The following is a 27,429-nucleotide window of genomic DNA, read 5'->3' on the forward strand; positions in this document are numbered from 1 at the left end:
ATACAATCTGTACTATCTTTGTTTTGTACTGTATGTTCGAAAGTAAGCAAAGAATAATCTGATAATCTTGGCATGCAGTTTCTTGTGACATTCTCTTGAACATCAATAAAAACAAACAAATGTTCTAATTGAACAGTTCACACATGATGTATCATTAATACAACTGATAAAGAACAGACTGAATTTGAAAATGCTATTATATGCAAAGCCTCAAGAATCAAAAATGGCCATTTCATTTTAAAGTGAGTGTAATGTAATTTAGTAGTACAATGTTGGTCTTGAATTAAATATAGCAAACAATTAGAGGCATGAAAATGTTTATTCATCAGGTGTGCAAAAATGTCAATAAATTCAAAAATGTTATAATGAACTTAACAACATGAAATAAAGGGACAATGCACAAATGCATTAGTGATCACCATCATATCCTAAAGATAGTCTCTCCTAGCAATGCAAGTTTAAACTCTACTGTAAGTGTTGCTACCAAGAGTCTTTTCTTTCAGCTTTCCTGCCTGCTCAGGCTGTTTTGCATTTGCAGTCTTGCAAGGATTTTTTCCAAAGTAAATCATTTGGGAGTGGGATTTGTGTGCACTCTCTTTTCCAGTACTCACCATGGCTTAACAGCAGTTCTTTAAGCCCGCATCTGGTTGCTGTCCCGTTTCACTAGAATATTGTCATGAGTTTGGAGCCTAACTGACGAACAAACACATGGCTTAGTCTTACACTCACCACATGTTTTCCTCAGATTAGTGCTAGTATCACGCAACTAGCATAGACATAAAAAATATTTGAATAAGACCTATACACTAACAACTCTCACAATGGATGTTTTTTGGTGCACCTTTCACTTGACTAAATTACTGTACATCATGAGAAAAGACCTCCATACATAGCTAGCTAATTTCATGTCTTTGTGCATACGATTCTAAGTATATGCACGATGAACTGGTCTGTTATAATTTGATATGATCAATCTCACTTTGCAGTGGACTCAATGCACTTTTACCCTTGTTACCCTATACATAAAGGTGTAGCAAATCTCATTGTGGCACATATGAATAATTAGGACTCAAAGGAACTTGGCTGTGATAAAGTTTTAGATCTGTGATTCCTTTTGGACATCAACCCCAGCCTACTTCTCAAGGCTGGCGGTATTGTATATTGTTCTTATTGTCAACCAATGTCATGAAAAGACCCAAACCACAAATCCTCTAACCTCTTATCTTTTATATCAATGAGCAACACTGTTGCACAGGTTTACGTGTTTCTTAAAAACGACAAACACAGCCACTGTAATTTATTTTAAATCACTTTAGATAAACTGTCCTGCTGTTGGACATGCTCACCAGCCCACTAAATGTATAGTCTAGTCAGTCAACTTGCATAGAAATTATTATGTGAATGCAGAATACATCGTTGATATTTGGCATTGAGGCTTTGACCTCGTCACCCCTTTCTGTACATCAAGCGCTGCATAGCAGAGAGTGGAAAACGACAATAGATTCAGAATCTACAGGTGGAGGTGGAGCTTTTGAAAGGCTATATGAACAGCAGTTGCAGCAAGTGATAGTACAGCTTTCAGGTGAGCCATGTGGCAGCAGGCAAGCAACAAAAGATGAGCAGAGCACTGGCAGCTTAAGTACACTGCCATGATTGAAAGGGTGAGTTGGATATACTGTATGTTGCAGTGAAATGAGTATGTGATGTGTCTCACATTAATCAACAGCTGAAAGAAGTCCTCAACCAATTCTATTTATTTTTGCCCAAAACTACAGTAGCCAGCTGTTTTAGGAAACTGCTGAGATTAACGTCTTCACCACAATGGGGTTGGTGATGAGTGATACAGACAGGGTAGGGTCAGAAAGTATTGAGAGATGGACTCGCACACTGTTGGCTTGGTCTTTCTCATTGCCTTGTCGACAATAACAAAAATATAGAATAATGGCAGCCTTAGTTATGAAACATGCTCTGTCTAGGTGGAGCTCTACAAGAAATTATAAAATCCTCAGTGCTCAGTTTTCCCTGGGAGACCATCATGTATGCATAGTGCACATATCTAGGCCTCTAATTCTCTTTAAGGGCAAGAGTTACAACTCCATCTGATAGAATTGTTAAGTGCTGCTCAAACCTGCACTTTGTATTTGAGTGTTGACAAACCACCCTATCGGATCACAGGCTAGTACACATGCTACACATCTGCATAAGTAAAATGGTAAGCCACAGTTAACCACATACAGTGTTGCATGTAGTGCTTCAGTGCCAATTCAGGGATGTTAATGGCTTTGGAGTGCAATTTGGCAATGATCATGGCTGTAGTTCATTATCACGGCTTCTTATCAGCAGCCCACTGTGTTTTTTTTTTATTACTTTGATTCATTTCAGACTTGGACAAAACTGGTTTCTCCAGTGGTCCACGTTAGCTGTCAGTCCAGTGAGTCCCTGTACTACTCCGCTCCACTTGGTAGTGATAGGATGGATCCCGTACGGATATAGTGCCTTGTGTGGGATAGGTTGAGAAATCTCTGTGAGGCCGGAGCGGTGACCCTGGCTTCTTGTGGTACAGAGGCGGATGGCCTGACCTATCTCTGGATCCCGGAACAGCTGGAGAGCAGGATGAAGAGGAGGATGAAGAAGGTATGACGGGCAGTCCTCGCTGCACCGTAGCTGAGTTGTAGACCCCCAAGTCAGCCTGTGGTCGTGACGCCATGGATGATGTGGGGTGCGGTACAACCGGCGTGACCGTGGCAGCGTTAGTGAAGTGAGCAGTGAAGGGCTGGTACGGGACACCCTCCACGCTATAGCGAGAGTAGGGCTGCATTGTAGCCCACATGTTGCAATTTATTGAGGAGGCGTTGGTCATATCATCTGTGTCCCCTGCCCCAGATCCAGACTCTGTTTCCATACTACCGTACATACAAGCTTCTCTAGAGGTGATTGCCTCAGTGCAGTACGGATGAGAGAGTAAGGGCGACTCATAAGAGGTAGCTGGACGAAAGTAATGCTCCTCTGAGACCGCAGATGATGTCTCCAGATATGGCCGCTTACATCCAAGCTCTAGATGTCGGGCATTATCTGCAGAGAGATGTAACAGCATTTTTTTTATTAGGGAGTACATAATGTGCACATGTGATTATGTACAATGGCTAAAAGAACAATGGCTAAGAACATACCTCTGTGTTTGAAGCAGTGGTACAGAAGGCTGGGATCTCTGCTTTGAGGAAAGTGGTTCGAGATATGGTCTTGGGGGTCTGAGTGAGACATAGGAACCCCAGACTCATACTGATAAGAGGACAGGACTTGAGGGTGCCCTGTGAGAACTCCTGCTCCGAGCTTGCCTGCTAGGTGACTATGCGAGGAGATGAGCCTCTGGCGAACCATGTTCTTAGAAATGACTGGATATTCTTTCCTATACATTAGCAGTATCAACAGAAGAGACAATGAATCAGTCTGCCATGCCTGCAATTCCACTCAAAACAGTCTTTCAAGCATGCAAGGTATTTTTTTTATATCCATACACAAAAAAGCTCCTGAAGAGCTGATGTTTACGAGAGACTTCTAGTATGCTAAATGGTCCGACAGGATCAGTTTTACTTTCCTGGTTCCTTTTTGTGTAAACATACCCCTGTAGTCTTGAAACGCGCAGATCTCCTTCTTCACTACCCCGGAATCCTTTGGCAAATGGATTGTTTTCTATCTTTAGCTGAGTGATCTATGAAAATAACGTTTCATTTAAGATCTCATTCTTCAAACCATAGGTAAAATAAAAGGAACACTGACAAATTCCAAGCTAAGGCTCTTTGCTTGCACCCCTGTGCACACTTCAATAGTTCAATTTCATCAATCTACACCTTGAAACATTTACCACCCTTACAACTCTCAAACTTAGTTAAACATGACTCACCTTCAGAAAAATGAGTGGGTGTAATCCCCTTTCATCCATACAATTAAGAGCTGACACCAATACATGTTACTTTTATAGTTGTAAAATTAGGAATATTGCATTAACTTTCGTTATATATTATATTGTGTTAAAAACTTGCTGTACCTTGTGGTTTTGGTAAGAGGTTACAGAGATGAAGGCTGTCTCATGAAAGAAATGAGTACAGTAGGCAGTGTTCTTGGATCCAAAGGCGTTGTTTTCATCGGCTTTGACTATGTGTAGTCTGGGCTGGTACTTGTGCATAGAATTCAGGATGATCTAGAAAGTAGAAGAGAAGGTAACACATTTCATTTTTAACTTCTTGGACAGTCAACGGTCTATGAACAGCTACTTTGGTGTGGTTGACATTTGTTTTTCACCATTAGCTTGCAAAGAAAATGACAATGTATAATGTATAATAACTGGCTTAAAGGGTTAATAAACACTAAATTACACAGTTGCTGACAAATAAGAGGTTGGGACACTCCACATGATATTATTATGGCTCTCTCCAGAGTATCCAGTGACCATTCAGCAACATTGTTCATTCACTACAGTGAATTCGATTACAACCAGTGATTCAATGAACATTGCAACTCTGAGTTAATGACCTGGGACATAATTAAAAAGCTCATGATAATGATGTCCCTTCAACAACACCTAAATACAAACTCTCACAGACTTTAACTAACAATAATTGAATGTGTAAAACAAATAAACATGTAAGCCTCACATCAGCTCTCAAAGAAACCATATGCTTATTTAGGTAAATGTACACTACCTTTTACCCTCGGCAAATTTAACTGTGTGAACTATGTGTACCATAGAACCATAACTCAACACTAGATATCAATAAAAAAATGTGTCATTCAGTGTGAAAATCACACTTACATTAACAAAAATGCTGTAAAAAGTGTAATTCGCTCACACAAAGTCTGCATATTTGCACACTCCCAAGCGAAGGGAGCCCTAAAGCACTTACTGATGTCACTGGGACAACCCTGAGCCCTCCCAGAATTTTTTTCTGTGGCGGTGAACATTGCTATGCTCACTTCTTTTTACAGTGCATTATGGGAATTTTATTGGCAGCTGAACAACTTCCAGTGCACTTTTCTGACTCCCTGACCACCCATCTGACACACCTAAAATCATGCCATACGATCAAACTATTTGTAATGAGTGTGTTTATGCCTTTCTTTGATATTATTGTTGATGAAGTAGTTAGCTTGATAGAATGATTTATCTATTTTAACGCGGTAAGCTAACATGAATACTATAGTATACCATGCCTGTTACCATCCTTTCTCTGCTGAATTCCTAATTGTAATTGAGCCTTTAAAGTGCAAAGTTGTTAGATTGGATTGGTTTAGATGCATTTTTCATCTCCATTAAACTTGAATCTAAATGTGTTGTATTAGTATAGCAGGTAGCATGTGCTGAGCGTGCTTTGTGTTTAGTTTGTTTGGGTGGCTACAGGTCGGCTCACTAGCATCAGTCTGCTCACCGCAGCTGAGTGCTGTGCCCAGCGAAGCGTTAGTAACAGTAGGGCAGGGTCATCACTAGTCCAGCTTTGTCAGTGCTGATAAGCATCAAGCTCTGCACTTCGGTTCCCCTCCTCCATTTGCCAGACACTCTCACAAGGAGCCTTCTCCTCCAGGGGGCTCTCAAAGAGAGGCAAAGGTTGAACAGGGCATGGGGAGCTAGGCTCAGGTTGAACACCGAATGGCCCCTTGCTCACATGCTCCTGTTGCTGAGGCAGGCTGGAGAGACACAGATAAGCTATTGGCTGCTTCACCAGAGGCTCTCTGTTGACCTTTGCTTGCTCTGCTGTCTGGCAGCTGTTTAATATGATACTGGAGACTCTTGGGCGACTGATGTCATGACTGATGTAGTGATCAGGGAAGCCTGATCACTACATTCAGACAGTCGCCCAAGAGTCTCCAGTAAAGAGCTAAATAAGGTATTCACTTTCATCTTTCCCAATATGAAAACATTCAGGCATGATTATTTGCTTCATCTGATATGTGCTTGCAATGAGTTCTTGAAGGACAAATAGTATTATTTTATCACCATAGCATGTAATAACTCAACCGGATCGCCAGACAAGAACGTCAATATTGGATGATTCTGCAAAACCCGGATTACGTCCAGTGATAACATTTTAAGATGGTTTCCTTTTGTAAATGGCAACTACTGTATGGTTAAGGAAAGATTGTAAAATAAGCTAATTAAAATAATTTGCAAATAAGGTTAAGATGGCTTGGGTTATGCAACTAAAACTGTTAGTTAAGGTTAGGGAAAGATTGTGCTTATGGTTAATAAAAAGGTGACTATCAATTTAAGGTCTGTGATGGGATGTAAATTCCAGTTTACACATCCGTCCACTATGTGGCAATTATCCACATTGCCACATAAAAGCCATAATACTTCCTGCATTGGTACTGACTGTTGGGCATAAATGGGCATAAATCGTGAAGGGCGGGATTGTCCAATATGGACGCCATCATTTGAGATACTGAGCTAAATCACCGTAGCACATGAGCATTCTGTGTTTAAACAGGGTTAATGATTGACTGTTCTTTGTGATGATACCACTCCATCACTAGTGTCTGAAATGAATCAGCTCCGTTTAAGTGGAGATTCATCTGAACATCTTGTGGCTAACAGTGGCAAATCTATCCTAGGTCACTAACATCTGTTTGCTATTAGTAAACAGAAGCTAGTTTGTATTGCTGATGTTGAGCAGGTCCATTGTCAAGACAGGATGGTGGTGGGTGAGGGATATGGTGCAATATAGAGATGAATGACTGTCATGGATTTGAAGGAATTTGGGATTAGAAGTCTCTAGTCCTGTAGAACGCTGGTTCTACAACTTGATAACCTAGTACTCTACAACGGGACTAGACTGTAGACCAGAGATTTTCAAACATTTACATGGTGTCAACCCAGACCCGACACAGACCTGCATATGAAAAGACATCATCTCAGGAATTCCCAGTGTGGGAAAATGTAATAGTTTATTTGTACTGAACTCTACAATAGTCTGCTCTCTACCATAAAGGGGAGTTCCACTGAAGAAGAAGAGTGAGAACTATGGTTGAATTAGTCATTTTTACACCTTCAATAATGTGCATAATTATTACTGAATGGGAGTTCCTTTGCTGCCCTACTACACACCTCCTGGTCTGGGCGTCATCTAGGCTCTGCCTGGCCTCAAACTTGCTCTGTCCTCATTACTCGCCCTTATCATTAGCCAGGCACTCAACTCAATCTGACAGCAGGCCCCACCACTGATCTGAAAGGTTATGAATCTAATGAGCCCGCCCATTGATGGGATAGCTTCAGACAAGCTATCCCAGAGTTCCCCTGGGGAGCACTGCCACAGTCACACTCTTCACCTCCCTCTACAGCCTCTGCCTTCTCAGTTTTGTATTCCTACCTTTCAGAAATCTGAAAAAAAACTCCACCTTTTGCTGTTTGCACATGTATCACCTCATCACATCAGCTTTTAAAAATCAGAAATTCTTTTTACTTCTTCTAATTTTTTCAGAACATTTCAGCAGTATATTGGAGTGTGTGAGGTGTATTCTAATCAGGCAAAGCTGACATTAATAAATTGCCTTGGGAGCACAACATTTTTTAGAAATAAATAAGTGTTTTACACATGGTTACGCGCCTATAGCTCTACAATCTAAAGGTATTTCCCCTTTAGAACCCTGTTTACTGCATTATGTATTGATTTTGTAGTAGACTGTTTTTTTTAACAGGGTAGATCATCAACACTTCACTTATCCTTTGCACCCTCAAAAAGACCATCTTGAATAGGACTCGATTTGCTCGGGTCTTTTTCTTTTTAGTGTAGTACTACCAGCAGGTCAAACACTTCACTTATCCAGTGAAATATCTCTACATCTACAAAATGGATTGGCACAACTTTTGGTACAGACATTAATGTGTCGCAGAGGATAAATATTGACCTTGGTGATCTTCTCTCTAGCGCCACCATGAGGTTGACATTTTTTGTGGTTCAGAGAGAAATGTCTCAACTGTTGGATGGATTACAATGCAATTTGGTGCAGACTCTTTTCATCTAGCACCATCATCAGGTCGCAATTTGTCCAATACTTTGCTTTATCTCTGTAACAGTTTGGTTTTCTTTACAATGAACCACTAGCATAGCTGTAGCCTCTTATGAGAGTCGACTGAACTTGTTATGGAATTGACTCAGATGTGTCAGATAACTCAGTTGTACACAACCTTAGTCCACTGAGATAAGCTGCATGAGTCAGAACTTTTATTAAATCCACATATTAACCATATTATCTAAATTATATTAGATTTCTATGTGACACCATTTTTAAGCTGTGTTTAGCAATTCAATTGGTGAGTAAAATGTTATTGTTGTGGGACTCTAGCTAAAACAAATGCCACTGGAGGGAATTTGAAGACATTTCTTCTAACTTGTGCTGGTGCAAAAAATGAAGTCTGCCATGAAGTCTGTGTTTAACACTTTATTAACAAGTAAGTTTAAAAACACCTACATAACCGAGTGTGCAAATTGAAAGGTTTAAAAACGAGCTTAATATACTCAACAAGACAGGACCCCAACAATGCAGACCATCACACACACAACTACTCCCCTAACTAACCTCTGTGATTGCTATAATTAGCGCACATCATTAACTATTGGAATGATAGCAAAATCAAAAAGCCAATACATTTTGTAAAAGCATTAACCCTTTCTGTAAATAGGTTTTGAGTTATAGAAAGTACTAATATTCTCTGCAGGTACTCACATGCCCGAAAGGGTCCAGGTGATTGTTTGTTAGCTTGAGCTTCTGAAATGACACCAGTTGCCTCATCCAGTGAGCTCCTGTGGCGGGGGAATCAGGGTGCACATAGAGTCTGCCTGGCATTGCTGGCTCGGCCTTGCCAGCCACCATCCTAAAAACAGATTGAGAGACATGCAGAAGAAATCTGATAATGATAGAAAAACCTAATGTTGCCTCTCGCTGTCTTCAAGAGCTAATGCCATCCAACATTTAGATAATACGTCTCGGTTAATCTAACATCACTCACTAAAAATGTCTGTTCTTGTCTCCACATTAACCAAGTCTCCTTTACCATAATGTAGCATTATAGAGACGTAAAATACCACTGCTCTCAACCCTCACAGTATTAAATCCCTTAGACTGGAAGGAGGTGGCCTCTGCTGAAACATCATTACTAATTATGCTTCTCTAAGGTGTTGCTGAGGAACACCAGAACCTGCCAACTGCAGGCCATGACACAAGATCAGAAACAAATGGCTGTAAAAAAAAAACTTCTTTCGTGTTCTTTTCAGCTTTTCCTGGCAAAACTTTTTTGTCCACTCATGGACAAGACTGGCAATGCCAGTTCTAATGTCACACTGATGGATGGAGGACTGCAATGCCTTTGCCTCTAGATACAGGGTCCACTGGAAAATACTGAGTTCAGTCCAGCAGCTTTTTCTCTTTCCAGTATTTTAGTAAATACTGTGCTTCTTTGGTGAATAGAGGGCAATCATGGTTATCTGAGGAATCAAGTGCCTCTTTTAAAAAGATATTTATGCAATATAGGCATGACCGAAGCAGCAAGTACACCTAATGACTCTTCGTCCCTCTATCTCGTGGAGAGAAGAAGGGAGCAGAACATTGGTGTTATGGTTTGGCCCTTTGTAGTGAACTGTGGGATTACAAACTAAGGGCCAGGGCCTGATTAAGGGGGCCCCAGAGCATTTGCAGTTGGGTCCCTATTGTGTAATATAACTTAAAATAATGAAGGTCCTAAAACTCTACAAATGAGTGCCACATCATTAATGTAGGTAATAATGTAGGACCCCTTTTAGCTGATATCATAATATGATATTGTTTAGTGTTGAAAATTCCCTATCAAACTTACCAAATTGCTTACAAAATTGACACACTAGTTAAGTGTTTTAATTGCCTAACCCTGACAATACTTTGACAGGTATTGTCAGGTACTACATGTCTATTTTTACTACTACATTTGTTGAATGTATAGAGAGTTAACACCTACCGAAGTCAAATTCCTTGTGTATGTAAGTATACTTGGCCAATAAAAGTGATTCTAAAAGTGATTCTGACAATAGTTTTTGACCATCAGCAGAATCTATCCCTAAAGGTCGAGACACACCGACCAGACGGCTGACCCTCGGCAGAAAAGGCAGTTGGACTGATCAGTCTCCCCGAGTTGGTTAAAAAAGTGCCTCGGAACACACCAAAGCGACGAGACGTAATACGTCTCCATAACAGCAGGCGGCGCTAATCTATATTGTTGCCCAAAAATGAAAACCGGCAGCTGATTGGACGAACGCGTCACGTGGGTCTGGTTTCTCCAGAAATTCAATGACAGACTGTCATGGCGGCTTGTTCAGAATACGATCTCATATTTTACTAAAATAGTTCACCGAAACGTGTTTCTGAAAACATTTTAAGCGAGAAATAGACCATGCAGTTGCTGAATCTGTCTTCATTTCAGATCGACAAAGGTCAGTTTAAAAGATTTTCATCGGATTTTGAGAGACTCTAGTCACGCTCATCCCGCTCCCCGTTTCCGGGTTAGCACTCTACCAATCAGATGGGTCATTTGAGTCCGACTGCCGGCAGTGCCCGCCCCGCCGATTATACATGTCAAATTGGCCAAAATGAAGGACAACGGCCCCTCGGACGGACGACGGCACGGAACATCCCGAAGAGACTCGAGTCACTGACCTCGCCAGACTGTCCAACTGCCGATTATAGGCTTTGTGTGTCTGGACCTTAATGTTAACCATACAGTAGTTGCCATGCGCAGATGTTGTAAAAAGCAAGAATTTTGAAAATGGTTGCATTGGAGGCGCAAACAATATAATGTTTCTAATCCAGCAGAATCATCGAGGTATTACTCTAGTCCTTAGTCCTCTCACTGAAGCAAAACGATGCAACTTTTACAGAACTTTTACAGGACAATGGCACATTGAATTCCTCTTTATTTTCCAAATTCCTTTTCAGTCAGTTACTTAAAAGACATCATGAGGCAGCCTGACTGAGAGCGATTACAATGGGACTACACGCAGGACATCTCTTCTGTGAAGTTACAGTTTGTTTTCTGCTTGTTTCTGTGATAAACCCATTGAAATGTTCAATTGTGACATGCTGAGACAAAGTGTATAGAAGTAAAGAAGACTCATAAAGTCAGTAGACTTCATAATGTCAGTTACACAGCAATAGCTAACATCAGCTACCCTATGGCTTTGCAATTGCAAACTTACCACTTGTTATCACAGAACTTGTAGCGATGGTCATCAGCTGGGACAATGTCAATAAGTAGGATGTATTTGGTTTTGGGGTTCATCCCAGTCACTTTAACCTTGTAGCTGGGAAACATCCTCCTGTTGAGTAATGTAAAGGAAAGGTATAAGAAATTTGGCTGTCACATGAAGGCAAAGCAACACTTGATTAAACAATTGAGTATTAAATAAGATGAATTAGCTTAAGCACCAACATAAGTTCTTATTCTCAAACAGAAATCAGTGTGATTAGAACCTTTAAGGAGGATTTGATCTAAACTTGTAAACATGATTGTCAGTTTTTATAGAAACGGTCTTTTCATATGCAATCAATAGGGACTAACAAAAACCTGGTTTTACCAAAGGTCTGTACTTTGCACTCTGCAGTGATCGTGTTCTTAAGAAAGGATCCGGTGGGCTGTTAAAAACAGTTGTGTGCGGAGGATAAGTGTAGTATTGTCACAGATAGTGCAGATGAAGATCAGATTAGCTCCCTGACTGTAGCTCAGTGATGTTCTTAAGGGATTGGGATGAGAAAGGACCCGCAGATGTCGTGGGACTGAGAGAAGAGTAGGGTGAGAAGTTGCCTTGCCAAAGAAAGCTGAAATCACCTTGACCTGAACATAAAGTGGATGAAACCTACTTCTACACAGATAACCCCACTAAGCACATTATGGAAGAAAACCCACTTGTTAAACCTTCAAGGGTCATTTTCTTGATGTTGTCCTAACTGTCAAAATCTCACATTGTCTGGCCTGGTAATGATTTTGTAACTTGCAGGCATTTATTTGGGACTGAAATCTTCTCATACTTGTGATACCGGTAGGCCATAAAAAGTATGGGAACATGCTCTATCTTTCATCTTTGAAATGCCTCCAGACTAAAAGACAGAATATGTTAATATAGCACTCAAAGCTATAAAACACATGAAGGGAGCTACCTTTCCTGACCTCTTCTGGGAAACCAAAAAGGTTTTCATCCCATCTGCGCCAAAGGAAATTTCGCAAAGGGCTCTGCGCCCCTTATAAAGCTCTAAGTGGTTTTTAATGGCACCCGAGATTGGACAACAGTTTAGATAGCCGACTCGTCATTGCTCAAGAGGCTACGGTCAAAAAGGCCTGCAGTTTATCTGTGGGTGCTGCCCATGGCAACATGTTCAAACATTGGAGGACACTCTCATGAAAGCCTTGCATGCTTTCTGGGAAAATGGCATAGCATCAAAACTCCTATCTACATGCTTGCTGTTCCGATTGGTGCAAATGTCCTTCTTCAAAGGCTTATAGTGCCTGACACCATCTGATCATGTTACTGTAAATACTCCCTCACGTAAGATAGAGTAGGAGGGGGATTGAGGGCAGGTAATTCAAATCTCTCTCCCAGGCTTCAAATCCAATCAGTAGGACAGATCAGTCCCGGTATCATCCTCACTGAAAGACGAGTTAATCTTAGAGGAACATTCAAAACAGACCTCTTCTCATCTCTGTCTCCACTCACACCATACAGACAGAGCAAATGGAGGCCTGTGTCAACACATGTGGCCCTCGGATTTGTGAAATATGGCCATACTAACTACCTAGTGAGGGCTTTGCTGCTGTTCACTCTTCAGCTGTGGAAATTAGTGTGTCCAGTCAGACAAATAAACTGGATGCACCGCAATCTTATACACAAATGAATGTTGTTGAGTCAAAATGTGTCTTGGTTCTGTAGAGAATCACATATGCTCTTACATAGATCTAAGTATGCTTCAAACGAACTAGGTTGTATGACATAAGGCAAAAGTCACACTTGAAATCATAGTGAGGGGGAGATGCAATAAATTGTGTCGCCTACTTTACACCTCCGCACACGGGGCCAATTGCAGAGTACAGGGGGAGGGTTGTGGGATTATGTTTTGGCAAGTTACAAAAATGGTTGGACACAGTTTTCCAGTTCCACTATTGGAAAGGGGGTTCCAGACGCTGTCAGGCGATCCAACAAGCTCTTTGTTTGAAGCACTGAGGCCTTTAAAAATCCACCTAACCCAGTGTATTAAATGTATAAACATCTCAGCTGAAGTGTGATCTGTGTTGGAACCTATACATCTTAACCCTTTATTGTTGAAAGCACTGTCTATTCTTGTTGCTGCCAGATGTGGATGAACAAGGACATTGATTTTTGGATGAAAGATAGTAGAAGTGACAAAAAAAAACAATCCATAACATTGCTTCCTTCTAATTGATTCAAATGCAGCCCACCTAGCCTAATCGCAAACTGTGTCAAATAAATGTGGTTTCATTCGCGGTACCTCCACTGCCTCAAAGGAGTGACAAGATGAAGTTTTTGTTTTACAAAGTCAGCAAACAACCTTAATCCAAGATTTTTTTTAACTATGGTGGTAATTCACCTTACACTTCTCAGATCGTTGTCAGCGCAGCTTACTAGTTTTCTCTATTTAGCCCACATTTGAAAAATAGTTTAATAAGTATTTAAATAAGTACGGAAAGAAAAGTAAATGTAAATGAGTGTTGTTCTTGTGACATCAGTAGCAGCACAACCATTGCAGTCTACAGTTGAGAAATATAAGATCTGATAGAAATTTGTCAATTATTTGACATTTTGCTATACCGTTTATACTGAGATAGCTATCCCTTTAATATCTCTGGTTTTATTACTTGCCATTTGGATTAACATGATAATTGATTTCTCAGTTGAATAGTACAACACATTATATGTTGATATTGGAATATAACATAACTTGTGATTTTATCTGTAATGACCAACCTTATTGTAGTCTATGTGTAGCTGTGCTCAGCAAGGCTTTCATTGTAGTCCTGTCGTTGAGCTTCCTTTGTGTCTGTCTATAATCTTATATACATGTGATGCTATATCTTGGTGTTGCATATCTGCTACATCTATAAACAAACCATAGGTATTGCAACTCTAGACAACTGCTTTTCAAAGAAAGACAACATGAAGGCATGCATACACATACGGTGGTGTGATTGAGTGAGTTTAAGAGGAGCATGAGAAATGGAGAGTGTGTGTATCATATCAGTGTCAGGGTGTGTGTGCGTGTGTGTGTGTGTCTGTGCCCAGCCAGCTGTTTCTCTTAACAATCCCATATGTTTAGGCCCTCCAGTGATCCATTCCCTCTCTGGGAATCTCCACTACCACGGCAAGATCAAAAGGAGTGTTGGGTGGAGATGATGAAGCGCTACAACCTAGTAGACCCGGCCTATTGTGGGCGCCGGATTCCTCTTATCAACCCGCCGCTGCTCTCTTGACGGGCTGTGTACAAAGAGGGAGAGTGAGGGAAGAGCTGCACTGGGTGCTTTGAAGAGGGAGGATTACGCCTGGACAATGACACTCACAATAACAAGTCCACTAGTCTCAGCTAGGTGCTGCATGGGAGTGGACTGAGCAAGTTTCATCTCAGAGTGTTGGGAAAATGTGGGATCGCCTGCATGACGGCCTGGCTGCTCTGCATCTGTACCTCCTCTCCTGCCACCTCTGCAATGACCCTCCTCACAACTGTGGGCCCCAAACCTTTTTACTTTTTAAACGAAGACACCCGTTTATTAAGATTCTTTTTTCATGGCAACCCATTTCACAAATATGTTGAGAAAGCACATGCACAAAGTTCAGCAGCATTTTAGCTGCTTTTAGACACAGCTGAAAATAATATAACCCTGAAGTGTTTGCAGTTTAATCTCACAGTCAATTTATCACGTAATGTTTAAAATTATACATATAACACTTAACATTTTGACATGGCTTTGAAATGTCCATTTCAACCATCATTCTCACAGGCTTTCTGCTCACATCAAACTCAACACCACACCTGTAAATTGCTCTATTGTGTTTTCACTCTTTCCCCTTTGACCTTTCACTTCCACATAGAACAGCATAGTCACTCATCCTCTTCTACTATATGATACGATACACTGAAGACTCATTAAGAGTCTTAAGAGATACCCTTTTGTTTATAAATTAGATTTTTTTTTGGCTTTTATTGCATTAATTAGTGCATCTGAGGATTGACAGAAAAGAGGGACAGAGAGAGAGGGGACGACATGTACTACAGTCATCGTTGGGGCGCATGTTCTACTAGGTGAGCTACAGAGCGTCCCATTCGTGTTCTTTTACAATCTGGGACTTACTGTAATTTTAATAAGATACTGACTGTAACACAGTCATTGCTAGCCATTGCGGTACAGTGGAATGTACAGGACCACTGGACCAGAAATCCGAAAGTTTTTAAACAGGTTCTTAGTTTTACCATGTTATCTAAACCTGTGCTTTTGGACACCTAAGTGGGTGTCAGGACTCCCCAAGAGGTTAAAAGATTAATTATAAAAGCTCCAGAAGTATTGACATGATAGGAAAGAGGATACAGTTCTGCCACACAAAATCATTTCTTCAGATTTTACTCCAATCTTTGCTTTTTCTTGTAAAATACTAGATAGGATTAGTCTGGAGGCCTCTAAAAATTATTCAAACGAAACAACAGGAAAAGAAATCCCTGGTTGAACTGCGTAGAACTCAAAGAAGACAAATCCAGCCTATGGTAATGCCAATGGGCATTGCTTTGTTTAAAAGCAAGCAAAGTATTAAAAAAAAACATTTAGATTTTCCCCCAGAAAAGTCCCTATGTTTTTATTGAAGTTGGTTGTGCCATCTCCAATACACTTACATACATTACTATCCAAATGCCCAATTGAATCTACGCATTATTTATTACATTTACGCTGTTAGATCATTATTTCAACTTGTTCGTTCCACGTTAAGTATATGTATCAGCCAAGCAACACAGTCAGGAAAGTGGCTGCTGTAAAACATCAAAGAAGAAGAAGATAGTCAGGAAGACAGCCTCTGATTGGTCGACACATTCACCCCACTGCATTCTAGGAGTCAAGATGGCCTAGGCTAACAGTAAATAGATACCTTTTCATACGAAAAGATGAATAAATAACCGTTCAGTTGTGGATTTATCGTTTTGGATTTATTGTGCAAAGTCTCTGAAAAGACACTGCAGTTCCAGGCTGGATTACAAAGCCTATGGAAGGCCTATGATCAAATGAAGACCTCTTTAAAACGATGCATCTTTCTGCTTCTAAACAAAGAAAAAGTCCACACTGCATTGATCTGGAGATATTGAATATCACGTAAAATGTGTAATTTGCTGTTGTATATGACATTGTCGGCCTCAGGGGGGTTTAGTCATAAAATGCACAATTGGTTTGCCTATCAGCCAGTGTTGAGTAAAATGTTATCATAACCAATGGGAATGATGGACAGAACTACAGAAACAATGTAATCTGCTCTCTCTGCTCTGCTGATTGTTGGCTTTGAGCTGCAGCTTGTCATTGGCACTCTTTACACTTTTGACTTTTGACAAAGGACAACCAGAAGAAAAAGCCTTATTCCGACCAGTTGTACATTGACAGAGCACCACCTACTGTACCGGAGTTTCCCTGCCCATGTATATGGGGAGAACTGGCATAACCCGGTTATTCATTTCACCATGGTTACTGCTGTGCATGTAAACACACTAAGTGTGCTGTTGCAGCTAGTTAGAAAACATTTAAACATCTGACTAACACCCGTTTGCAGTTTTTCAAAAATTGCTGATGAAGAAGAATGACTAGGATTATTATATTGGTGGAAAAATGCCACTTACAGGATGTAAAAAATCTAATTTAAAGCTAAATGCAAACAGAAACACAAAACAAATGTTGTTGCTAAAAAGGAAAGTCAGTCTGAGAAATGTTTTATGCCAACTTGTGCTTGTTCTACTGCACTTAGTTGGTGTGGCGTTCCCCAGGGCTCAGTTCTTGGGACAATAGAGTTTCTGTAAAAATGTACATTGTTAATAAGCTAGATTGTTTTAATTTAATTTGGTCTAATAATGATTATTGATTAGAAGTAAAAAATGTCATCTCACTTTATTGTGATATCTAAATAGACAAACAATGGTTTCCTGTTCAACATCTTAAAATTAATTTTAAGATTTTTAGCCATGCTCGTGGCATGGCTCTTAGTTGGTCCACCACTTTGGTCCAGACTGAAATATCTCAGCAACTACTGGATGGATTGCCATGAGGTTTTGTGCATCCATGGACGCCAGAGGATAAATCCAAATGACTGTTGTGATCCCCTCATCTTTCCTCTAGCGCCACCATGAGGTTGACATTTTGGGCTTTTAATAAAATGTCTGGATTGATTGCTATGTAGTTTGGTGCAGACATTCATGTTACATTAGAGAATGAATTGTAATCACTTTGGTGATCCCTTAACTTTCCATCTAGCCCCATCAATCGGTCAAAATTTTAATTTGTCCAATTAATACTTTGGTTTATGACCAAACACTAACAAAACTAAGGACATTCTCATCACCTTTCGTTGTACTTTGTGTTTAGTGCTAATTAGCTAATAGAACTGTGCCAACATGCCTAACTGAGATGGTAAACATTGCTATACATCAGCATGTTAGCATTGCCAGGTGTCATTGTCCAGGTTAGCCATTGTTAGCAATACCAGTTGATAACAACTAGCATAATTTTGTTAAATTTTTTTCGTCTGCTCCGTGATTAATATTTGAAACATTTTTGGAGAATCACTGGAAATGACTCTCACGTACAGGATGCTACAATTGCACTTATAGAATGCTCTGCTCAAATGTCAGATTTAATACATTGTTAAACTATATTTCACTAGGCTATTATAACATACAGATTACCATGGACCAAAGGTGTTCTGCCATGATAACATGGTGAGTAGCTCTACATGCACTATTCATAACATACTTGAATAATTCAGTCTGGTGTTGATATCATTTTGTGTGAGTTCAATTTCAGAGCTGTTGATTCTGAAGGATGAAGCCCATTTTTGTGTGACCTTTAGCATGTCTGCTGCAAACTGACAGTAGGTAAACCCAGACAGGTTTCCCAGCACAGCTGCACAGCTAAACCACTAAACCACTGCACAGCCCTTCAAAGGCTTTAAGGATTCAGAGTCCACTTTATCAGCTGGACAAGGGAAAGCCCATCTCTTACGGTTATGCAGCATTAAGGAAAAAATGTGGTGACCTTTAACATTTTTTTGCTGGAACCCCCCTCCCATGAGGAATGAGAGGCGGAGGTCGATTTGAGAGTCTACTCATTCTCTGGTTAATGTCCAAAGGCCTCACTATATAATCCTCAGGTCGCATTAAATCCAACAAGCCAAGCAGTCATTTGTGTTTTCAATTATGTAGTCACTGCTGCAGGAACTTTCTGTCTCTTCCTTAAAGACAAAGCTATAACTGCTATATGTTATTATTAGCTGTCTAAACAGATGGTCACAGAAAGGTATGATTCTCATTTTACGTAATGAATCCATCACTTGAATATCACTTTCTCTATAATTTTCCAAAAACGTATAAAGAATATGAGCAGCTTTTGATCTATAGTGACTATGAATAACATGCAACAAGTTGCAACAACAACATGCAAGTTTCTGTCTTTGAGGAAAGGCTTATTAACAGCACTGCATCACTTTTTGTGATGATTAAACTCTAAATCATGTTATTTGTAGCTTTGATCTAAATTCCATTTTTGTGTGGCGTGTGAAAAATGATTCATTATTAACAAAAAGTAACTAACTACATTTACTTAACTACGTTACTTAATTAAATATAATGTTGAAGTATTTGTTCATTACTTGAGTATTTTAATGTTCTGCTACTTTATACTAATACTCCATTTCTGAGGAATGTATTATTTTTCTTTACTCCATTACATTTGTCTGACTATAGTTACTTTACATATTAATATTTTACATACAAAACTTATGATCATTTTATAAAATGATGCATTATTTTATAAAAACTACCCAACTCTACATGCAGTACTTAAAACTACAATATTGACATGATCTTTACATGTTAATATATCAATAATAAAAAAATAAAATAAAAAATGAATGAAACACAGGACTTTTACTTGTAACAGTATTTGTACGATGTGGTGTTGCTATTTTAACTCACGTAAAAGACATGAATACTGCTTCCAGCACTGATTATTAAGGTAATTTCTAATAATGGAATTAATTGATGAGCTTTGCTAACATAAAGCACACATACACAGACATTTCCAAAATAACAGAAGTACATGCAAAACACTTTTTGTTTGTTGGTGGATTAGAAACATGTTTAAATTAAGAATAAAAGCACCGTGACCTATTCCTAACCTAAAACTAACGAATGATTTCCCCCTCTTTGGGTCTAGACTGTACCGTGACTGATGGTGTGTTCGCTGCTTACTCACCTGCCTGCTTTAGTAATGATCATCTCTGTGCCGGCCTCATGGAACTTCTTCCACAGCTCCCTTTCATGAAGAACAACCTTAATGTTCTCAATGTTCTGAAAGAGAGCAGAAATCAATGTCACACATACACACATACAGTCATGTGAACAAATTAGGACACCCATGCTAAAGTTGACTAAAAAGAGGAATAAAAAAAATCATCTTTAGGAAATTGATCTTAATGCCTTAATTACAAAAATGAGGAAAAATCCGATCTTTAAGGACACCAATTTTCTTTGTGAATGAATAATGTATCGTAAATAAATAAATGTTCTTCCTTAAAATACAGGGGGCATAAGTAAGTACACCCCTATGTTAAATTCCCATAGAGGCAGGCAGATTTTTATTTTATTTGCCTTTTCTTTTTATTAAAGGCCAGTTATTTCATGGATCCAGGATACTATGCATCCTGATAAAGTTCCCTTGGCCTTTGGAATTAAAATAGCCCCACATCATCACATACCCTTCACCATACCTAGAGATTGGCATGGTTTTATTTCAGTTAGCCTAATAGCTGGTTTGATTTGCATTGAGAGATGATTTTATGGAAAGTACCCCATGCCAATCTCTAGGAAGAACATTTATTTATTTATGATACATTATTCATTCACAAAGATAATTGGTGTCCTTAAAGATTGGATTTTTCCTCATTTTTTTAATTAAGGCATTAAGATCAATTTCCTAAAGATGATTTTTTTTATTCCTCTTTTTAGTCAACTTTAGCATGGGTGTCCTAATTTTTTCACATGACTGTACATCACATCACAACAACCTATAAGCAGGGTATCAAGAAAAACACAATGCCATTTAAAGTATTTGCATATAACTGCACTACAGAGCAACGTATAAATCATCTGCAGTATACATGTATGTCAAATTTAATATCCACTCCATCTTTTTAGTTTATTTTATTAATTTAAGTATTTTATTTGTTTTGACAACTTACAAAGATTCATCAAAAATTATTGAACAGCTAGGTTTGGGTACTGTACGTGTAAACCATTTAGTGTAAACAGATGTTTCCACTGTTGCTTTCTCCTCAACCTCGCTCGAAAACATGTTTTGATTTATTTTTTATTTAAAAATCCCAATCAACATGTCATTTCATTTTAATTAAGTTCTAACTATCTAGAGAATCATCCATTGTCTACAAACTGCAGCCATAAGAGGCAACTGTGTGTTTTTGCCATGTGGACTAAAGGGTCTCCATGCGTACCTGGTCGGGCTCACTGGAGCTGGGAATGGTGAGAGTTGTGGACAGGCCCAGTTGTGACTGGTCTGGAAGGAGATCCGTCCCCCCGCCGGCCTGGACCCGGCTCATACATTCATCCGTCACAGCTGAAAGCTTCTCCTGCAACATCTCTGCAGGATTGGAAAAATATTTAGCTGTCAGAGTAATCAGTGAGTAGCTGTGAAAGCAGAAAGAAATGTCCACTGCACGACAGACCTGGCATGTGACACTTTTCAGATATAATGTAGACTCTCCCATGCCAATAATACATGGTCTGAATCCAATACTATCAGTAATTGTAGAAAGCCACCATAGGTCACTGCCATCAAGTTAACCCTCTGAGGCCGAAAGACGCACTGGTGCATCCAAACAACACTCCTACTCTAGTCCTACTCAAAAAGCGATATTACAACATTTCATTTCAGACATTTATTTACTATTTTAATCATATGTAACCTAAGACTGAAACAATTCGTACAACACATCTATAAGTTAAGGTTTGTTTTCAAAAGAGATTTGAGGAATTTCAAAAAGCGAACATCAACGTTTCAGCATTAGCGCCAAATTATCTTTTTACACATTGCTCTAGAAAAAATGTGGGCATCACTATACGGAAAGCTGATTTTTGACATTGTGATATGAAACACATGGGGATCAGTTATATGCAAATTCCTTAAAAATGTAAATTTATTATCACATCCGTGACTGTACTGACCTGGACACATTCAAAACACTAATCAAAACACACCTTAGTCCAAACAGTCTTACATTTCTCACCTGATAGTTACTGGTTTTATTGTTTTTAATTGCTTTTAATATGCTTGTTTTATGGGTTGGTTTTATTGCTTATCTGTTTTTAATGTGCTATATGTGCTGGTTTTACTGTAAAGTGTCTTTGAGTACCATGTAAAGCGCTATATAAATAAAATATGATAAAAGAAGATATGTGAAAATGCCCTTAGACCTCAGAGGGTTAAGCTCAAATGCACATATTCAGTATATAGCCTATAGAAGCTCCATGTATGTGTAGTGCTCGCCACACTGTTTTTGCACTGCCTTTTCTTCAATGAACGTGAGGTTCTGTCACCAGGAGTGTGAGTAGGAACTATTAACTCTCAATTGCTCAATTTCTTTTACTGTGAATACAGACAAAATTATGAATTATGTAAATATGTAACAATGTAACAACCTTTGCCTAAAAAGCATTGTATCAGCAGTGGTAAAATTGATGACGATGTTGACTTGCCTGTGAGAAATTATAGATGATTTTTTATTTTTATTTTTTTTATTTTAGTTAACTGACATCATTTAATATTCTTTCTAGTCCCATTTTACTCTCCGGAGCTGCAGTTCTTATCTCTAAACTACTCCTTATTTACCTCCAAGATTTACTCTCACTTTTTTTAATCTCCAACATCCAATTTTAATTTTGAGTAATTGTATTCTTGTGTTAATACATTTCCCGACAGAGCAGTAACCGAACCCGACCCGAGCCCGACAGGCATTAAGATATTTATTAACAGTTAAAATCTCATTTTTTTCTCATGACACATGTACATTTGTTTGTGTGGAAAGCCCACTTTTATTAAGCAACTGTAGGAAGGCATTCGGAAATGTCAACAGATGAGCGCATCAGCGCACACAGGGCAACAAGCACACGTTAACACAGGCACACACAAGAGGCCCAATCATATCGTGCTGATGTGACCGAGCCCGACCCGAACCCGAACATAATTTCTAAATTTCTGTCCAAACCCGGCCCGCTCGGGTCGGGTATCCATCCTCTAGTCTACATGATACAAGCCTTCCGTGACTGTGCACGCGCCCCCTTCCTCCACGCAGTCGCTAGTAGCCAAGTAGGACACGGAGGATTAAAAAAACATGATGGACTCTTCAGAAGAGGTAATTATCTTCACTCGAGCTTCTGTGCGGGGAAGTCACCGGACGCCACAATCATCTGAACATAGTCATACTGAGAAATACAGAGAGAGTTGTGTGGAGCTGATAGTCTTAATTAGCTTTGTAGCTAACTAAAGCTTTAATTGTAGTGTATAAAATACCTCCCTTCCCTGAAATGAATACCTGTCTGGGAATGTCTGCTACTATGATGTTCTAATAATAAAGGTAATTTCCCACTACAAATCACATATGTTTTGGCAAAAAAAAGCTGAACTGAAGAATGTAAAATATGTTGAATGTGGACAAAATAAATTCAGCAAATGTTTTTCTCTCGTCTCAGCGACATCAGCATGTGTTTGTAATACAAGTGTGCATGTTTCTTCAGCAAAAACAAGGTAATTTGTTTGGATTGGACTGGGTGACCAGCCACCAGTTGCAGTTGTTAGTGAGAAAGTCTGGCAAAGTCGCTTGATGATGTAAAATAATGTGTTAACTTGAGCCAAGAAGTAGTGGCTTATTACAGGATGTAAACATGGAAAAAATGCAGGGAAACCTCATACGTAAGTTAGTTAACATTTTAATGTTGTTTTTTTTACTATGTTGTGGTTTTGTACGGCTGCTACCTTGGTCAGGTCTCGCTTGTAAAAGAGGTTTTTGATCCCAATGGGACTTCCTGATAAAATAATAAATAAAACGTTCAGTTGACACGATTATAGATCAAGTTTTGAAATATTGCTGTTGACACTATTTATCTTCCACTCTCCTGGCTACACTTTATGCTATCTTTTACTTTAGATTCAATATGGACAGAAATAATCCCACATATTAAGATATGAAGAATACAAAATCACTAATCGGGTTTCAACCATTTTATATATAATCAATATAAATATAGATAATACAAAAACAATATAAAATCAGTAATGATATACAGTATAAGCTGTTAGCCTTCACAATACAAAATCACTATTTAAATTTCATCTATTTTAGGGTCTGCAGCCATTTGTCGTTCAGCATCAAGGTTAACACTGTTTCATTGTGAAAAGCCTTCATTGTATCCCATCATGCAATGGGGCAAACTTCACACATCAGTTCAGCATTTACTCATCTGCTCCTCTTACGCATGACGAGCTCATAAAATCTTGCACAAATTTCACTGAGCTGTATGGTTTCATCCAGTATCTAAACGCAGCACCTACTAATCGTCTCATGTGAACCTTAGTCCGTACAGACTGTTTAGCTCCATGACAGGTAGTCAGCTGGTAAAACGCTCAGGTTTTATTTCAGATTTGTGGAAGAGACTCTGGATCAAAGCCTCAGCACCAAATCACGCTGATATACTGTTATCATACATGTAGTAAAAATGCAACTGTGCTTGTATGAGAAGACATGTGCAGTACTGTAACACTAAAACTAGAGCCTCTGAAAGGCAACTTTTTAATTGAATTATGAAACACGCAGGGCCCCTAAAGCAGTTTCAAACTAGATGGATTAGACTGTTTTTTAACAGGAAAGGAACAAAAAAAAAACATGAAAAAAAGCTGGTGAAACTAACATAGTGCAAGTAAAAATGGAGGATGTATTTATCCTTGTCATTATGTTGACGGCCATAAGTCCTTCTCTCTCTCACACCTATGGAACCACTGCAGATTGTCTTTCACACTGCTTCATAACCCCACATCTGTGTCTGTGTCTCATCTCACTGCTGCGGCTGCTCCGAGCTCCAAGTCTGCCTCAGACTCTCAGGGGTGTCATCCGGCTCCACACTGCAAACAATGTTTTCTGAGTGCTAGTTCTGAGACTGGAACTATTGGTGAGGGCTTAACAAACCCGTTATGTATGCTTCAAAGACATTTACTTTATTAAAAATGCTCTTTTCTAGCATGTATTTAAAAGCATTTCAACACTTCCCGTTGACATATTTCATATTCCAACTATAGTTAGTTTGATCATGTTTGAGCTGTATATCACACTGACCACAAGTTTTCATCACTCTCCTTAATAATGTTCTCAATTATACCAGCTACCAATCTTTCAGAAGAACTAGGCAAAAACTACCCAAAGAACTGTACGTCAGTGTAAAACCTGTTGCTTTCTTCTCCTGCCCCTGAAAGCCAAGTGCTGTTCATTCCTGAGGGTTGCACACAGGGGATGTGGGCCTGTAAACACAGAGCGGCCACTCTCTTAGCCATGAAAGTAGAGAGGCGGCGTCCAGTGTAAACTGATGGAGACATTTGTGAACGCTAATAAAGATAAGGGCTGACAGGGAAATGACCACAGAGCCTTTTTTTACAGTGTGAAACAGGTCCTTTCACTGGTGCTGTTTAAGCAGCATGAGCCAGAACCCTTTTTTGTTCCTGTCACTCTGGACACTCAATCCGAAAACTATTCAGGGCACATATTCCTACACACGCTATGCCGTTTTATTACATGTCAACACTGTCAAAAAAAGAAAAAGAAGAGAAAAAAATGAGTAAATGAAAACAGAAGTTCTGTTCAAACGAGCTGTCAGATATTTTAATTACACATTTGACTAAACATTTTATATAAAGCTCCACTGTCATTTTACATGCTGTTGGTGGAAGTCACGTGGTGTGGCCACCATCAGTAGCCTATACATCACATTCTGCACTGATCACATTATTCAAATTCTATGCAGAAAGTACAGTGCAGACTTTTAAATGGCAAATGCAAAAGAAAAGCCTGAAAAACAAACTTTTAGTCGTGTGTGTGTGTGTGTGTGTGTGTGTGTGTGTGTGTGTGTGTGTGTGCGCGCGTGTGTGTGTGTGTGTGTGTGTGTGTGTGTGTGTGTGTGTGTGTGTGTGTGTGTGTTGTATGAGATATGAGACATGAGAAATGTTAACTGAGACAGCTGTAATAAAGTTGTGGCAATGTGCCGCCATTTTGTGTCTGCAGTTCTGATGCATTAAGGCCCGAGCATAAACAGGGAAGGCTTTTCAGTCTAGATGATAAATATGTAGGCCTAGCCTAAATAAAGCACATAACAAATACATTTTACAACATCTCGATTCAACTGCATAGTATGACAGTATTTAATCACACTTTCAATGCAAATCCGCTACAACCATACTGAAAAAGTAATGACTTTTGGAAAGTCGCCATAGATTAAAGCCAAGGTCTGGCATTTAATCTAACAACATTGCACATTTAAAAAAAATGGAATGCAATGGCCACTTTCACAGAAACTCCTACATGACTTCAGTGCCCACCTTTCCAACCCCCCTCATAAAAAATAGTCTACCCAATGTCTTGTCGAGGGCTACTTTAGGATAATTATGAAACGAACATAAAAACGCTTTCAACACCATCCTCCATATTTACAAAAAATATATATTTAAAAAGTAAAACATGAATTTAAAATAATATAGTCAGACCATAATTGTATTATGTTCAAATTACCATCTGCTAATACCTGCCAATACTTAAGCAACACAATTAAAATGTTGTATAGGCCTAATCATGTAGGCTATAGCATAATAATAATAATAATAATGTTAATAACAGGCCTAATAATAATAATAATGATTCTTATTATAATTGGAATAATGTGGTGAAAATAAATTGTTAAGTAAATAGAATAAAATATAGGCTAGCCTTTATCTGTGAATAAGACCAGTATTTTTGCATTTGATTATGATGTTATTACATTACAATAACAATGTAATGTAAAATATATATATATATATATATATATATATATATATATATATATATATATATATATATACATAAACAATGTAGGCCTACATTAAAAATAGAAAGGAAGCCTCAGTAGGCTAATTTTTTAATTTACTGGACCACTTCAGCCTACTTTACACTCCTCTCTCTCCCTCCGCCGTTCTCTGCCCGTAACTGTCAGATTCAAATCTTCCATATCCGATTGTCGTGCCGTGGGAGTTCAGTATAGTCTAATTATCGCAGCTGATAATTCCCTGGATGGATGACACTGTATTTTAAAGCGCTCTTGCTCTCTGATGCGTCTCTTTAACCCTGGGACAGACAGCGCTGTTTACAAGCAAGCAGATAATCAGCAGATAATGAATTTACAGTGCAGCTTATCAGACGCACAGACGTGTCTCTACTGTACCTCATGCAGTCAGCTATCATCTGCTTAAATCCATCCCTGTACACCGCAGCTCTGTCTTCAGCCAGCTAACAGCGGGGTGTTTCCCTTCCCACGGCGTTTGCACGTGGTTTTTTAAAAAGCGCCTGTACTCGGGCGGGAATCTGGAGGCTCAGCAGCGGCGGATGTCCGCTGGGAAGTGTCAGTGCGTCGCTCGGTTCGGCTGCCTTAGTGCCTTTCAGCTTCTCCAGCATCGAGCTGCGTTCTGCGCCTGTGCAGTGCGCGGTCCGAGGGGTGAACTCACTGTGATGTTTTCTTGGAATCACACACACACACACACACACACACACACACACACACACACACACACACACACACACACGTTGCATACACAGTTGCTCAGCCCACTTTATGTGTGTGAAAGCAGCAGGGGAGAGAGTGGTTTGTCCCCGTTTCTTTCACCGGGCTGGCCCTGACGCTGCTGCAGCTGGGGAGCAGTGCCTTCCAGGCGGACTGTGCCTCCTCTGAGCCTCGGTAACATCCACCACCATATAGGCTACATTTAGTAGGCCTATCTGTCTCACTCAGCCAACATGCACTTTTGCCATAGGCCCTACTTTACAGTACAATCATTTTCCACATTATCTAGTTTTGGGGACC

At 39.4% G+C, this 27,429-nt stretch overlaps 1 protein-coding gene across 1 annotated transcript; it reads right to left on the reverse strand.

Annotated features, from left to right (window-relative positions):
* Positions 1 to 308: 308 nt before the first annotated feature.
* tbx4 (T-box transcription factor 4) lies at positions 309 to 27,051 on the reverse strand. The gene is made up of 9 exons (XM_078246917.1): positions 26,794 to 27,051; positions 20,772 to 20,917; positions 19,517 to 19,611; positions 11,214 to 11,333; positions 8,716 to 8,863; positions 4,046 to 4,198; positions 3,621 to 3,709; positions 3,171 to 3,406; positions 309 to 3,072 (listed from the first exon to the last, which is right to left on the reverse strand). Exons 2-9 carry the CDS (start codon positions 20,913 to 20,915, stop codon positions 2,417 to 2,419), a joined length of 1,641 nt encoding a protein of 546 aa, XP_078103043.1. The 5' UTR covers positions 20,916 to 20,917; positions 26,794 to 27,051; the 3' UTR covers positions 309 to 2,416.
* Positions 27,052 to 27,429: the final 378 nt, after the last annotated feature.

Source organism: Sander vitreus, chromosome 3, assembly GCF_031162955.1.
Source record: "Sander vitreus isolate 19-12246 chromosome 3, sanVit1, whole genome shotgun sequence".
Classification (NCBI taxonomy): Eukaryota; Metazoa; Chordata; class Actinopteri; order Perciformes; family Percidae; genus Sander; species Sander vitreus.

Excerpts from the sequence above, each read along its gene's own strand:
- tbx4 (XM_078246917.1), bottom strand. The coding sequence starts at position 20,915 with ATGTTGCAGGAGAAGCTTTCAGCTGTGACGGATGAATGTATGAGCCGG. Across the intron at positions 8,864-11,213 it reads AAGTTCTGTGATAACAAGTG|GATGGTGGCTGGCAAGGCCG; the intron begins GTAAGTTTGCAA and ends ATCTGTTTTTAG. Across the intron at positions 3,710-4,045 it reads CCTCTTACCAAAACCACAAG|ATCACTCAGCTAAAGATAGA; the intron begins GTACAGCAAGTT and ends TTATTTTCATAG.